This window comes from Diabrotica undecimpunctata, chromosome 8 (genome assembly GCF_040954645.1).
Source record: "Diabrotica undecimpunctata isolate CICGRU chromosome 8, icDiaUnde3, whole genome shotgun sequence".
NCBI lineage: Eukaryota > Metazoa > Arthropoda > Insecta > Coleoptera > Chrysomelidae > Diabrotica > Diabrotica undecimpunctata.
Genome location: NC_092810.1, coordinates 95,511,342 through 95,525,064, shown reverse-complemented (window position 1 = coordinate 95,525,064; position 13,723 = coordinate 95,511,342). Strand labels below are relative to the sequence as shown.

At 34.0% G+C, this 13,723-nt stretch overlaps 1 protein-coding gene across 1 annotated transcript in view; it reads left to right on the top strand.

Annotated features, from left to right (window-relative positions):
* The window catches only part of LOC140447781 (juvenile hormone esterase-like), a 30,218-nt gene extending 26,830 nt beyond the window's left edge, over window positions 1-3,388 (top strand). The window contains exon 6 of the mRNA XM_072540638.1: window positions 3,039-3,388. Coding sequence (XP_072396739.1) covers window positions 3,039-3,346 — 308 coding nt within the window. The 3' untranslated portion in view covers window positions 3,347-3,388. The remainder of the gene's footprint in view (window positions 1-3,038) is intronic.
* Window positions 3,389-13,723: the final 10,335 nt, after the last annotated feature.

The following is a 13,723-nucleotide window of genomic DNA, read 5'->3' as shown; positions in this document are numbered from 1 at the left end:
AATAAAAAAATAAAATGGATAGAAAAAAAATAAAACGTGAAAAAGTTATGAGATGCGACTATTAATTATTATTATTATATTATTAAACAGACTTAAGAATCAAAATATAAATGAAGAAGGCCAGACAGATACAGACTTCCACTGGACCAAAACAGCGGAAGATTTTGAAGCAGCAGCAAAAGATGAAATAGGAACAGAAAATTGTACATGTAAAAATTATTTGTTTGACGATAAATGCAATAATGCAGTAAAAGAAAAAATAAAGCTTACAGAAAAACGCTTACCCGACCGAACCTAAAAAACTGTACAGAATTAACAGATCAAGAGAAGAGTACAAACAAGTATACATAAAAGAAAAATGTCAAAAAAGAAAAAGAACACGAAACCACTTAAATAAGGAACTTAAATATATAAAAAAACCTCAACAGAGAGTAAGAATTCAGAGTATTCTATAAGAAAGTTAACATCAACAGAAAAGAATTCGAGGCAACCACAAGTCAATGCAGAAGCCAGAGTGGTAACCGGTTAATAACAAGGGAGGATGTATGACTGGAATACTTTAACCAGACACTTAAAGTAGAGGAAAAAGAAGAAAACCTGAAAGACGAAAGAGATGGGCTAAGCGAAACAGACAAAAGAAAAGAGGAATCACCAAAAATTCTTGAAAGTTAAAGATGCAGTTAAAAAACTAGCTAGAAATAAATCACCCGGAATAGATCTCGATAAAAAGAGGAATTACCAACGATTCTTGAAGTTAAAGATGCAGTTAAAAAACTAGCCCGAAACAAATCACCCGGAATAGATCTTCCAGCAGCACTATATAAAGAAGATGACTACGATACTATAATGGCACTACGGTAGTTTATAAAAAAAATAAAGGAGATAATTTTGAATATTCTAACCACAGAGGAATAACGCTTCTAAATGCAGCATATAAAATATTTTTTACATTTCTAGGTCACCGTACGGTACCATATGCAGATCGAATGGTAGGAAAATGCCAGGCTGGTTTTAGAGATAAAAAATCGACAGTTCATCAGATAGAGACTCTGAAACAAATATTAGAAAAACCACGGGAATATGGCATAGACACTCGTCACATATTTATAGACGACAAAGTAGCCTACGACCCTGTAAATAAAAGACAAATGTTCAAAGCAATGAAAGAGCTAGGAATATTAAATCGGTTGGTAAATTTAACAAAACTAACGCTATTGAAAAAGTTGAATGTAGAATCCAGGAGGAACTGGCTGAACCTTATAAAACAAATAACATGCTGTACTAGGGAGAGCCTCTCCCATGTATACTGTTCAATCTAGTTCTGGAAAAATTAATAAGTATGTAACAAGTCAAAACCACCGGTTCAATATATAACAAATATGTGCAAATCCTTGCCTATGCTGACAATACCAATAATATTGGGAGAAGGGACAACGCTATAGAGGCATTTGTAGCACTAAAAGAATTAGCTAAAAAATGTGTTTAATAATAAATAGCAAGAAAACAAAGTATATGAAAATAAACACGCAATTACCAATCCTACGACCACTTATTATAGAAAATATAACTGTTCAATCTAGTTCTGAAAAAATTAATAAGTATGTAACAAGTCAAAACCACCGGTTCAATATATAACAAATATGTGCAAATCCTTGCCTATGCTGACAATATCAATAATATTGGGAGAAGGGGCAACGCTATAGAGGCATTTGTAGCACTAAAATAATCAGCTAAAAATGGGTTTAATAATAAATACCAACAAAACCAAATATATGAAAATAAACACACAATTACCAATCCTACGACCACTTATTATAGATAATTTTTCGACTGTTCTAACAACCATTCAAATTTCGTCATTTTGTGTCATGTGAAACAATTTCAGCCAATAATGTCAACATTAGACTGATAATTGCATTTAGTGCAATTTTCAATCCCTATGACAACACGATCGAGTTTGACAACTTCATCCAAATCAATTTATAGATCTTCAGAGATCTTTATATTTAGAGAACAGCAACGAATATAATGTTAACTTAAATTTTAATAATTGTACTTTCACTAACTGTACTTTTAATAAATAAATGTTTCGTTATGTTGAGTTATGATTTTTTTTTCAAAAAATTATCCGCCGAATATCCCTCGGACATTGATGAATGCCTCATAATTTCATGACAAATTTCTCAAGCTCGTTGCTTGACTCAGCCTTCGGCTTCGTGCTGTTACCAAGGAACGAGATTTCGATTGTCATGAAATTATCTCGTCTGTTATCAATGTCCTAGGGATATTACTACTGAAAATATAACTGGAAGCGCTCATTAACACTGAAAATAATAGTACAGCAGAGATAAACTACAGATTTAGCATGGCCAACAGATGCTATTTTGGGCTCAATCTCCTTCTTATATCCTTAATTATATCAAGAAATACAAAAATACAGCTCTACAAAACAATAATACGCCCAGTCCTAACTATAGTTCAGAGACCTGAACATGTTTGGATGTTTTAAAAAAAAAGTACTAAGGCGAATCTATGAAGCGGTGAATGACTATGAACTGTGGAAAAGACGATACAATTTCGAACTTTACAGAATATTCTAGGAACCTGATATCGTAAAACATAGAGCTAAGACGTCTGAGGTAGATAAGATATGTAATGCGGATGAAGCAAAATGACCCATCAAGAAAAACGCTTTTTGGTATGCTTATTGGTCAGATAAGGAAAACACAACCCAGAGGAAGGTTTCTTGATAACATCGATGAAGACATGAAAAATATGGAAAAACGTGCTTGGCGTAGAAAAGCGACGGATAGGGACGAATGGAGAGAAATTTTTGAGGAGGCTAGGATCCAAGCAGAATTGTAATGCCAAAATATTGATGATGCTAAATAAGAGTAAACAGTTTTTTAGAAACAAATTTTGCTGCTTTTTTTTACCCACGCTTTCATTTCTGTCAACAAAAACATCAAAACAAGCAGTCTTTTTTGTAAATAATACGATTCGAAATGTATTGTTTTTAATGTTATTAATATTTTTAGGTACCTCTCATGGCGATGAATTAAGTTACCTTTTTAAAATGGAAGTAGCATCCAAGTTTCTGGAACAAGGAATAACTGAAGAAAAAGCTTTGAAACAGTTAGTAAAATTATGGGCAAATTTTGCAGCATGTGGAAACCCAACACCGTCTGGAAGTTCTTCAAGAACGACGTGGATACCTGCTGGAAAGGACCTAAATTTCTTAGATATTAATATTGAATTAACTGCTGGAAAAAATCCAGAATCGGAGAGAAGAAAGTCTTGGAAGGTTATTTTCCAAAAATTTCCAGCTATAGCTAACAATGTATAATACTTTTTCGAAATATTATTTCAAATATACACTATGGCAATATTTGTGTTTTATTTTTTAGTAGTGAGTCATTTATTATATTCAATAAATCAAAATAATTAGTAGTAGTCGTCGGTATGATACGTCTCTAAGGATCTGATCTTAATATTCAACTCCACTGAGACGTTAGTTGATTCTTTTCATGGATTTGGCGAAGTTAATCATAATTTAATTCACTGTTTCATACGCCAAATTTCGGTAAATATCACTGTCTGTAATTAAATACACAATCTAACAGTATGTGTGTAAAGATAACTTGTAGTCCCTTTCTAATAACAAATAAATATTTCTATATTCTGTTCTCCTTTTCTCTTTTTAAAGTAAATTTGCGGTTGTACTAACTAACACCAAAATTTTACCTCCTTTTTAAATCACTATGTTTTCTTTGACAGTTACACTAGACCTACAACTAATTTTCAGCGCTGATGCCTACAACTCATTTCTTTCGAACGAAAAAATGCTGTGCTTGCTTCATACTATAAGCGCAGATTCCTCAAGCAGGATATTCGTATGCCATGTAAGTTATAATTGTATATTTTGCTTTCTTAAATACTGCTCTTACTTTGCGAAATAAAAAGAGAAAAACACAACATTTTAGAAACTCTAAACCATGTGTTATACCAAAATTTATATGCAAACTACTGTTATGTTATTATTAATTCTTCTAATTTATTATTTACATTTATTTGTATATTAACAAATACAAATTTATTAAAGTCTTTATTACTAAATTGTATTACACGAACAATTATACAATTTATAATACGGGCGTTACATTTTAATTTACGCGGCGCGATCTTCAAAATTAACTGTCCCGTCACAACAGAATTCCTTCTTTAAATATAAAACTCCGTTAGTTTCGGAATCCCCTAGAAGCAGACATGAATTGACTCGAATATTGGGGAAGACCGACTGTTGGCGGTGTTGACAAGAATTGCCTCGAATAGCGTGAACTCAGGCTGTTTTTTTTGGCGAAGGGACGAGAAATTTCTGCCGGCAGGTAAACAGGTCTGAGCGCCGAAATGACTAGAATAAAAGAAGAATTAGTTATAACATATTTATCGTAACATTGCCCCCATCTTAAAAGATGGTTCCTCTTGGAACCTTGTCGGGACTGGAACTGGAACGGTATGCAGGTATCGGCAACTGGACCCTCTTTTACAACTTCCAGTTGTATAAAAATGACAGGGACGGTTTTCTCTGCGCACCAGTCACTATGCAGATTGCAACAGACTAACACCTGGGCTTCGGTGTCGTTAAAGATCTCCTCCACCATACTACGAATAACCCTCCAATCTAGTTGGCGGCACTCTAACTTTGGCATGGCTAACTTTTGCACGACGGACTCTAGTACGTGCTCTCTCAATTGAAGTAAGGCTTCCCATACATCTCGGTAGGTAGGTTGGTCACATGCAGTGTCTTTTGTTACCAGGTAGAAAAGGTAACGTGATGCTTCTTGGAGTTTCAAGGCTTTCCCAGAAGCTGGCACTTGGCGTTGAAGTTCTGCAACTCAACCGAACTTCCTTCGAAAGACGGATGCCAACCCTGGTGCATCTTTGATACTGGCCGGGATGGTAAGGGCCAGCGAGTAGTCATCGAGGAGCGCGAATAGATCTTGCTTTTCTTTAGTGGTAACACCATGTTTTGCTTTACCGGTACCTCCATAGGCACCCATGAATTCCTCAAACGTGAGGTCAGACACATCTAGGACTTGGTTTACTTCCACTTCTTCATCTACGTCGTGGTCACCTTCGAAAGACGCCAGCCAGTTATGGTGTACTATCATCGGCTTTCCCCTCAGAGTCTTGCTTATTCGGTAGATGACATCGTTTATCTTCTCCATAATTAAGTATGGGCTTTCCCCAAACCGCTGCAGTTTGGGAGAACAACCTTTTCGCTTCTTGGGATTATAGAGCCAGACTTTGTCTTTCTTTTTAAAGCAACCCTTGTCAGCTTGTGTATCGTACCGTTTCTTTATTCTGTCGCTAGCGATCTGAAGATGAGAACGGACCAACTCATGTACATCGTCCATTCTTCTTCGTAATTCGATCACATAATCTTCACCTGCTACATCTTCTCCAGGTCGACACCCAAACTCTAGATCACAAGGTAGTCGCATTTTGCGTCTGAATAGGACTTTGGCTGGTGTCTGGCCTCTTGGAAGATATTGGTCCCAGTCTCGCTGATGATCGGACACCATCTTTGTCAAATACTTGCCAACTGTCCTATTCATTCGTTCTACCATACCATCCGATTGCGGATGATACGCGATAGTTCTTGTTTTCTTCATGCCTAGTTTATCACATATTCCTTGGAATAGATCGCTTTCGAAGTTCCTGCCTTGGTCACTATGGATCTCCAAAGGTACTCCAAATCGGCTGATATATTCTTGGATCAACTTATCTGCAACGGTCGCGGCCTTCTGGTCTGGAATTGCGTAAATCTCGACCCACTTAGTGAAGTAATCCATTATTACCAACATGTACTTGCCTCCATTTTCACTTTCTGGAAATAACCCAGCGATGTCCAAAGTTATTCTTTCAAACGGGCTTCCAACATTATTTTGTCTCATAGGAGCTCTCCTTTTTCGGTAAGGCACGTTACTCGTAGCACAAATAGTACATCTCTTACACATGTCGCCGGAAACTTTGGCTACATCACCAAAAACTTTGGCTACATCAGAAGAAACTTTAGAACTATCGTCAGAAACTTTGTTCTCTAATTTCGAAATCGACGAGATGACAGTAGCATGTGTGTCTTCAAATATATAAGTCTCTGGATCTAAACCATCTTGCTCCAAAGCGATCTTTTTAGTCGTTGGACTAACTTAGCCTTTTTTTCCGGTAGAAGCTAACTCTCTATCCTCGAGATGTCTTCTTAAATTAGTCACTGTGAGCTCATAAATCATAGTCATTGTCACAATTTATTTTATATTCACTTTTGACACCAATGTTATGTTATTAATTCTTCTAATTTATTGTTTTTATTTATTTATTAAAGGTTTTATTTATAACACTAACAAATTTATTAAAAAGTCTTGATTACTAACTTATATTACACGAACAGTTATACAATTTATATTACGGGCGTTACATTTTAATTTACGCGGCGCGATCTTCAAAATTAACTGTCCCCTTATAACAGAATTCCTTCTTTAAATATAAAACTCCGTTAGTTTCGGAATCCCCTAGAAGCAGACATGAATTGACTCGAACACTGGGGAAGAACGGTTGTTGGCGGTGTTGACAAGAATTGCCTCGAATAACGGGAACTCAGGCTGGTTTTTTTTGGCGAAGGGACGAGAAACTTCTGCCGGCAGGTAAACAGGTCTGAGCGCCGAAATGAGTAGAATAAAAAAAGAATTAGTTTTAACATATTTATCGTAACACTACGTTTGTCGTCCGTTAAAAGAAATTAAGTGTAAGTTTTCTTCTAGCTCTGAGTTTTCCTTAGTTTTTTTTTTGTTTTTAATATTTTTTTATTGATCGTTTTTTCCAAATATTTGTCCTTAGAATGTATTTTATTTCCTTATGACCAATTTTGCAAAAATCTCCCTGTTGTCACTTGGTCACTCCCTCTTGGTATCGTATTTAAGTAAGAATTGGTATATATCGCTTAGATTACTAATGTCAATCTTACCATTGATGGAGAAATCGTTAAGGAAAATATATGACATTTCAATGAACTGTCTTTTAGATTTATTGTTCCTACGGTGGAGAATTGTAGTGTTAGTATAGTCCATAAGATGACCAGTGGAATGGACATGTTTGGCTAATGCACAACGGTCAGGGTAAAGTCGAAAATCACTTTTGTGTAGTGTGATACGTGATTTCAATAGTTGAGAGGTTTGATCGATGTAGGAATTGTTGCAAGAGAGGCATGGAATTTTGTATACGATGTTACTAAACATATCTATAGAAGTCTTTTTTGATCTTAGAAGAAAGAATATTAATTGTTAGGGTTGATCTACAAGCAACATTGAGTTTAATATTGTTATTATTATTACCAAAGCTATTTTTAACACTTTTGAGAATCCTATATATATATATATATATATATATATATATATATATATATATATATATATATATATATATATATATATATATATATATATATATATTTATTATATACTCATCTATCCCATATACAATCAGATATAAACTTTTATTAGTTGTAGATATATGAAGTTTTATTTTTGTCAGAATAATTTTTGTTTATAATTAAAATATAAATATATATATATATATATATATATATATATATAGTATATATATATATATATATATATATATATATATATATATATATGTCTATATATATATATATATATATACATATATATATATATATATATATATATATATATATATATATAAATATATAACTGTTTTGGATGGGTTGGAGTCAATAATAGGGCTATTGGTTAACTATTTTTTTATTCTCGAGCTTTCAATTGTGTTTACAATTATTATCAAGAGCTAAAAAAGACAAAATACTTACAAGGTTGAACTAAAAAGAAAAAACAATTTTTGTTAACTTACCAAATAAAAATTAGTTTGGTAAGTAAAAATCACTGCTTACATCTTCAAAATATTTAATAAAAAAATGTTCTAATCTAATAAATGTTTCTCCGAAAATTTTTTAATTTTGAAAACATTTTTTTAATATAAAAATAATTGAATTTATAAATAAGTTCAAATAGCAACCAATTACAAATAGCCTCAATGTCATAAATGCCAACATAAAATTTTTATTTTTGACAATTATATTGCCAAAAGTAAAATTTCGTTGAAACATTCTTTTTTGTTTAGTAACAAAAAGAAGAAGATTTATTCACCGTTGACAGATGTCTGAAAGAATGTGACAGATATATGGAGAATTAAATATGACGTTTTACAAGTTTTATATATAAATCATAAAGAAAGAATATAATTATAAATTTTGCTTAAATTTTGAATTTCAGATCTTTTGTTTAAACTATTATCATTTTTGCTAATACAAACCATTTCCAAAAAAGTCCTTTTAAATTTATTACTTTCACTACATAAAATTTTAATGTTATCAAAATCCATAATATGGTCTTTATCGATTACATGTTCTGCCAAAGCACAAGATGGTTTTTTAATTCTGCAATCACTTTTGTGAGAAATAATGCGATTTGAAAGATTTCTTTCGGTCTCACCAACATATTCAGCCTCACACTGAGTACAACTAATGCTGTACACTAAATTCGTTTTTTCAAATTTGTCTATAGGATATTTAGTTTTAGAATATAAAGATGAAATAGTTTTGATGTTCTTTGTTGCTATTTTTATATTGTCAATAACCTTTAGTGTTTGTATTAATTTAGGTGTTAATGATGGTATAAAAGGTAGTGAATGATAATAGATGTTTTGATTGTTAGATACAATGTTTTGAGATTGAGCAAAAAATGGTGTTAAATTATTTATATTACCAATATTAGAAAAAAGCATCCTATGTAGCATATCTGGAGGATAAGAGTTTTCAATTAGAATATTTTTTAATAATTGAAGATCTTCCTGTAGATAATCTGGATGAGAAAGTTTTAAAACACGTTCTTTTAATCCTGTTATAAGGTTCATTTTCATCTTATTTGGATGGTGAGAGTAATAGCTTATAAATCTATTACTACATATGGGTTTTCTGAACCATCTGGTTTTCAACATATTTAGTGTACAGCATTAGTTGTACTCAGTGTGAGGCTGAATATGTTGGTGAGACCGGAAGAAATCTTTCAAATCGCATTATTTCTCACAAAAGTGATTGCAGAATTAAAAAACCATCTTGTGCTTTGGCAGAACATGTAATCGATAAAGACCATATTATGGATTTTGATAACATTAAAATTTTATGTAGTGAAAGTAATAAATTTAAAAGGACTTTTTTGGAAATGGTTTGTATTAGCAAAAATGATAATAGTTTAAACAAAAGATCTGAAATTCAAAATTTAAGCAAAATTTATAATTATATTCTTTCTTTATGATTTATATATAAAACTTGTAAAATGTCATATTTAATTCTCCATATATCTGTCACATTCTTTCAGACATCTGTCAACGGTGAATAAATCTTCTTCTTTTTGTTACTAAACAAAAAAGAATGTTTAAACGAAATTTTACTTTTGGCAATATAATTGTCAAAAATAAAAATTTTATGTTGGCATTTATGACATTGAGGCTATTTGTAATTGGTTGCTATTTGAACTTATTTATAAATTCAATTATTTTTATATTAAAAAAAATGTTTTCAAAATTAAAAAATTTTCGGAGAAACATTTATTAGATTAGAACATTTTTTTATTAAATATTTTGAAGATGTAAGCAGTGATTTTTACTTACCAAACTAATTTTTATTTGGTAAGTTAACAAAAATTGTTTTTTCTTTTTAGTTCAACCTTGTAAGTATTTCGTCTTTTTTAGCTCTTGATAATAATTGTAAACACAATTGAAAGCTCGAGAATAAAAAAAATAGTTAACCAATAGCCCTATTATTGACTCCAACCCATCCAAAACAGTTATATATTTGTTCCAAACGAGTCACAAGTACTTCTTTTTATATATATATATATATATATATATATATATATATGTCGTGTATATATATATATATATATATATAGCCGTGTTGAATATTGTCTCTATTTTATGTTTTCTTAGGACTCTACTGATTTTTTCCGTAGTGCCCTTCACGTACGGTAAAATCGTCTTAGCAATAGGTTTTTCTTTTTCTTCTGTTGATTCTTTGCTTTTTCCTCCTTGTGATTTTTGTGCCTTTTCAATTGTGTACGTGGTGAAGCCATTTTTTCTTAATGCTGTTTTGACCGTTTTCATTTCTTTGTTCCTGTGTTCTTCATCTGTTAATCTTTCTGATCTTATAGTCAGGGTTTTGATGACTGACTGCAGTTGTGCAGGATGGTGGTGTGAGTCAGCGTGTAGATATCTGTCGGTGTGTGTTGGTTTTCTGTATACCGTGTATCCTAAAGTTCCATCTGTTTTCTTTATTATTAAAACATCCAAAAACGGTAGCTGTTGGTCTTTCTCTAGTTCCATAGTAAACTGAATTTTGGGGTGGATGGTATTAATGTGATTTAGGAATGTATTTAGTTTTTCTTCCCCATGTGTCCAGATAATGAAGGTGTCGTCCACGTATCTCAACCATAGTTTCGGTTTATACTCTGCCGTTGTTATTGCTCGTATTTCTATTTCTTGCATAAACAGATTTGCTATCACCGGTGACAGTGGTGAACCCATGGGTGCTCCCTCGACTTGTTTGTACCTTTGGTCTTTGTATATGAAATATGTGTTGTTCAGGCAGTGTCTCGTTAGGTTTACTGTATCCGGTGGTATTGGGTAGTTTTTCCTATAATCTCTAACGATTCTTCTACTGGGACGTTAGTAAAAAGTGACACCACGTCAAAACTCACTAGCAAATGTCCCGGGTCAAGAGTCACGTCCTTTATACGCTCGATGAAGTGGCCTGCGTTCTTGACGGAGGCCACTTCATCGATGGCTTCACCACGTACACAATTGAAAAGGCACAAAAATCACAAGGAGGAAAAAGCAAAGAATCAACAGAAGAAAAAGAAAAACCTATTGCTAAGACGATTTTACCGTACGTGAAGGGCACTACGGAAAAAATCAGTAGAGTCCTAAGAAAACATAAAATAGAGACAATATTCAACATGGATAAGAAAATTTCTAATATGCTTAACTCCGCAAAAACCAAAATCCCACTAGAAAACCAAGGAGTGTACAAGATTCCCTGTGGAGACTGCGACAAATCCTACATCGGACAGACTAATCGAAGAATTCAAGTAAGACGAGAAGAACATCGAAACGCTATTGCAAAGCAAGAAAAGACATCTTCCCTTGCACAACATGCCCTAACAACAGGACACACAATCAATCTAGAACAGACAACAATGCTAGCGAACATCGAACACAAAACCAAGCGAATAATCAGGGAAGCCATAGAAATAGAAAAATATCCAAATAACCTAAACACTCGAGATGATGCCCAAAGACTACCAACAACATGGAAACCAGCTCTGCAAAGAACCGTCCAAAAAAATTCAACTTCAGTTAACGCACAGAAAAAACAAACAGCGAGACCGCCAGACAAGGCCCCGCCCACTCGCACACAGGCAGGATCAATCACAAGAGCCCGCGCGCCGCCGAGAGAGTATTTAAACGAGCGCCGAAATGCCCAGTCGACCAGTACTAATCGAATAACGACGAGAAGTAGATCCACCAGGCTTGAGAATAGCAAGTGAGACCTTGCCGAAACGTCGCCAAAACAATGGTTTTCAAGAAAACCAGCATTTTACAACGCGGAGTCAAACCCGGAAAAATAGTGACAGATATAGCTCCCGCGGAAACCTCAAAACAAACATATATATATATATATATATATATATATATATATATATATATATATATATATATATATATATATATATATATATATATATCTATATATCTTTAAGGAATATGACCGTTTAATTTAATATAAAAAAGGTGCACTCGTAAGTGAATGGGATGTTTTCGGTGAAGACAACAGCCTCCGGTAAGATGTTGGATGGTTTTCTGAGCTTGACATAAATATCGGCATTTGTCATTTTGGACCTGAGGGTCTTTGACGATATATTTCAGGTAAGTTTTGGTTGGTATAACCTGATCCTGAATGGCGAGTAATGAACCTTCTGTTTCAGGGAACATCTTTCCTGATGTCAGCCAATAGTTCGACGCTATATTGTCGACATAGTCTTGACTGACTTCATTCGGATTTCGCCCGTGCAGAGGTTTACCCATCCAGGTGTGCATTTTTTCGTCCTTAGTAAGATGGTTTATGCGCATTTCTGGTTCCCTCAGTTTGGTCGGTGTTGTATCGTATACTGCACAAATCGCGCGATGTAGAGTAGATGTCTCAGCCTGCACCTGAAAATAAGTTCGTAAATTAGTAATCTGTTTTTCTAATTGCTCGCTTATATCAATAAGTCCTCGTCCTCGTAAATACCGCGGTAATGTCGTTCTTTCTACTGCACTTCGAGGATGGTGTTTTTGTGCCTTTGTGAGGTGTGTTCGTACTTTTCGCTGAAGGGTTTCTATATTCGTTTTAGTCCACTTAATAATCCCAAATGAGTAGCTAAGCGCGTAAAATGCGTAGGTGTTTAATGCCTTAAACAAATTTTTACTATTAAGATGTGAGCGGAGTAGCTGTTTTACTCTTCGTATGAACTCTGATGTTAATTCGATTTTCATTTGTTTATTGTTAATTTTCCTTTACTCCTAGATATTTATACATGTCATTTTCGCCCATAGCCTCGATGTTTTGGCCATTTTGCATATCGAATCCTCCGGGCTGAACCTTACCCTTGACTATATTTAGTACACGACATTTGTCTAACCCAAAGTGCATACTGATATCATTTGAAAAAGTTTCTACAGTTTTTAGCATTTGTTCTAAGTGATTTCGAGTGGAAGCCATTAGTTTCAAATCATCCATATACAACAGATGATTAAGCTTCGCCACTACAGTATTGTTGTTTTTAATGCTAAAACCTGAGTCCGTGGAGTTCAATAGCTGGGATAGTGGGTTCATCGCTAGACCGAACCACAATGGACTCAGCGAGTCTCCTTAAAATAGGCCGCGGTTAATTGCGATATTTTCCGTTTTGATATTGCTTTCACCAGGTATTTGGAGGTGAATTTTAGTCTTCCAATCTGTTAGTATATGTCTTAAAAAGGCCACTATATTATCATCGACTTTATATATTCTTAATATATCGACCAGCCATTCATGCGGCACTGAGTCAAAGGCTTTCTTATAGTCAATAAAGGCAGTAAAGAGGTTCATTTTTTTGGTGTATGCCTGGTTAGAAATGACTGAGTCGATAATAAGTTGTTCTTTGCAACCCATGGAACCCTTAGCGCATCCTTTCTGTTGAGGTTCTATGATATTGTTTAGTGCACAGTGTTGATAGATACGCTGGGCTACACAGGATGTGACCAATTTGTACAGAGTTGGAAGACACGTAATTGGCCGGTACTTGGCTGGATCTTGGGTATTATTTTGATCCTTCGGTATTAAATAAGTTGTTCCCTGAGTTAGAAATGATGGTATTTCCTGCGGATTAGAAATAACACGATTAATTAGTGTTGACAAGCACTCCAGAACTTCTTATGCCAGAAGTTTTGAACTCTGTCTGGTCTAGGAGATTTCCAGTTATGAAGCTCTTTGATGATATTTGAGACTTCTTCTGTGGTGAAGGGTTCATAGACAGTTGTACGGTAGTGTTGACAGCTATGCGCCGTA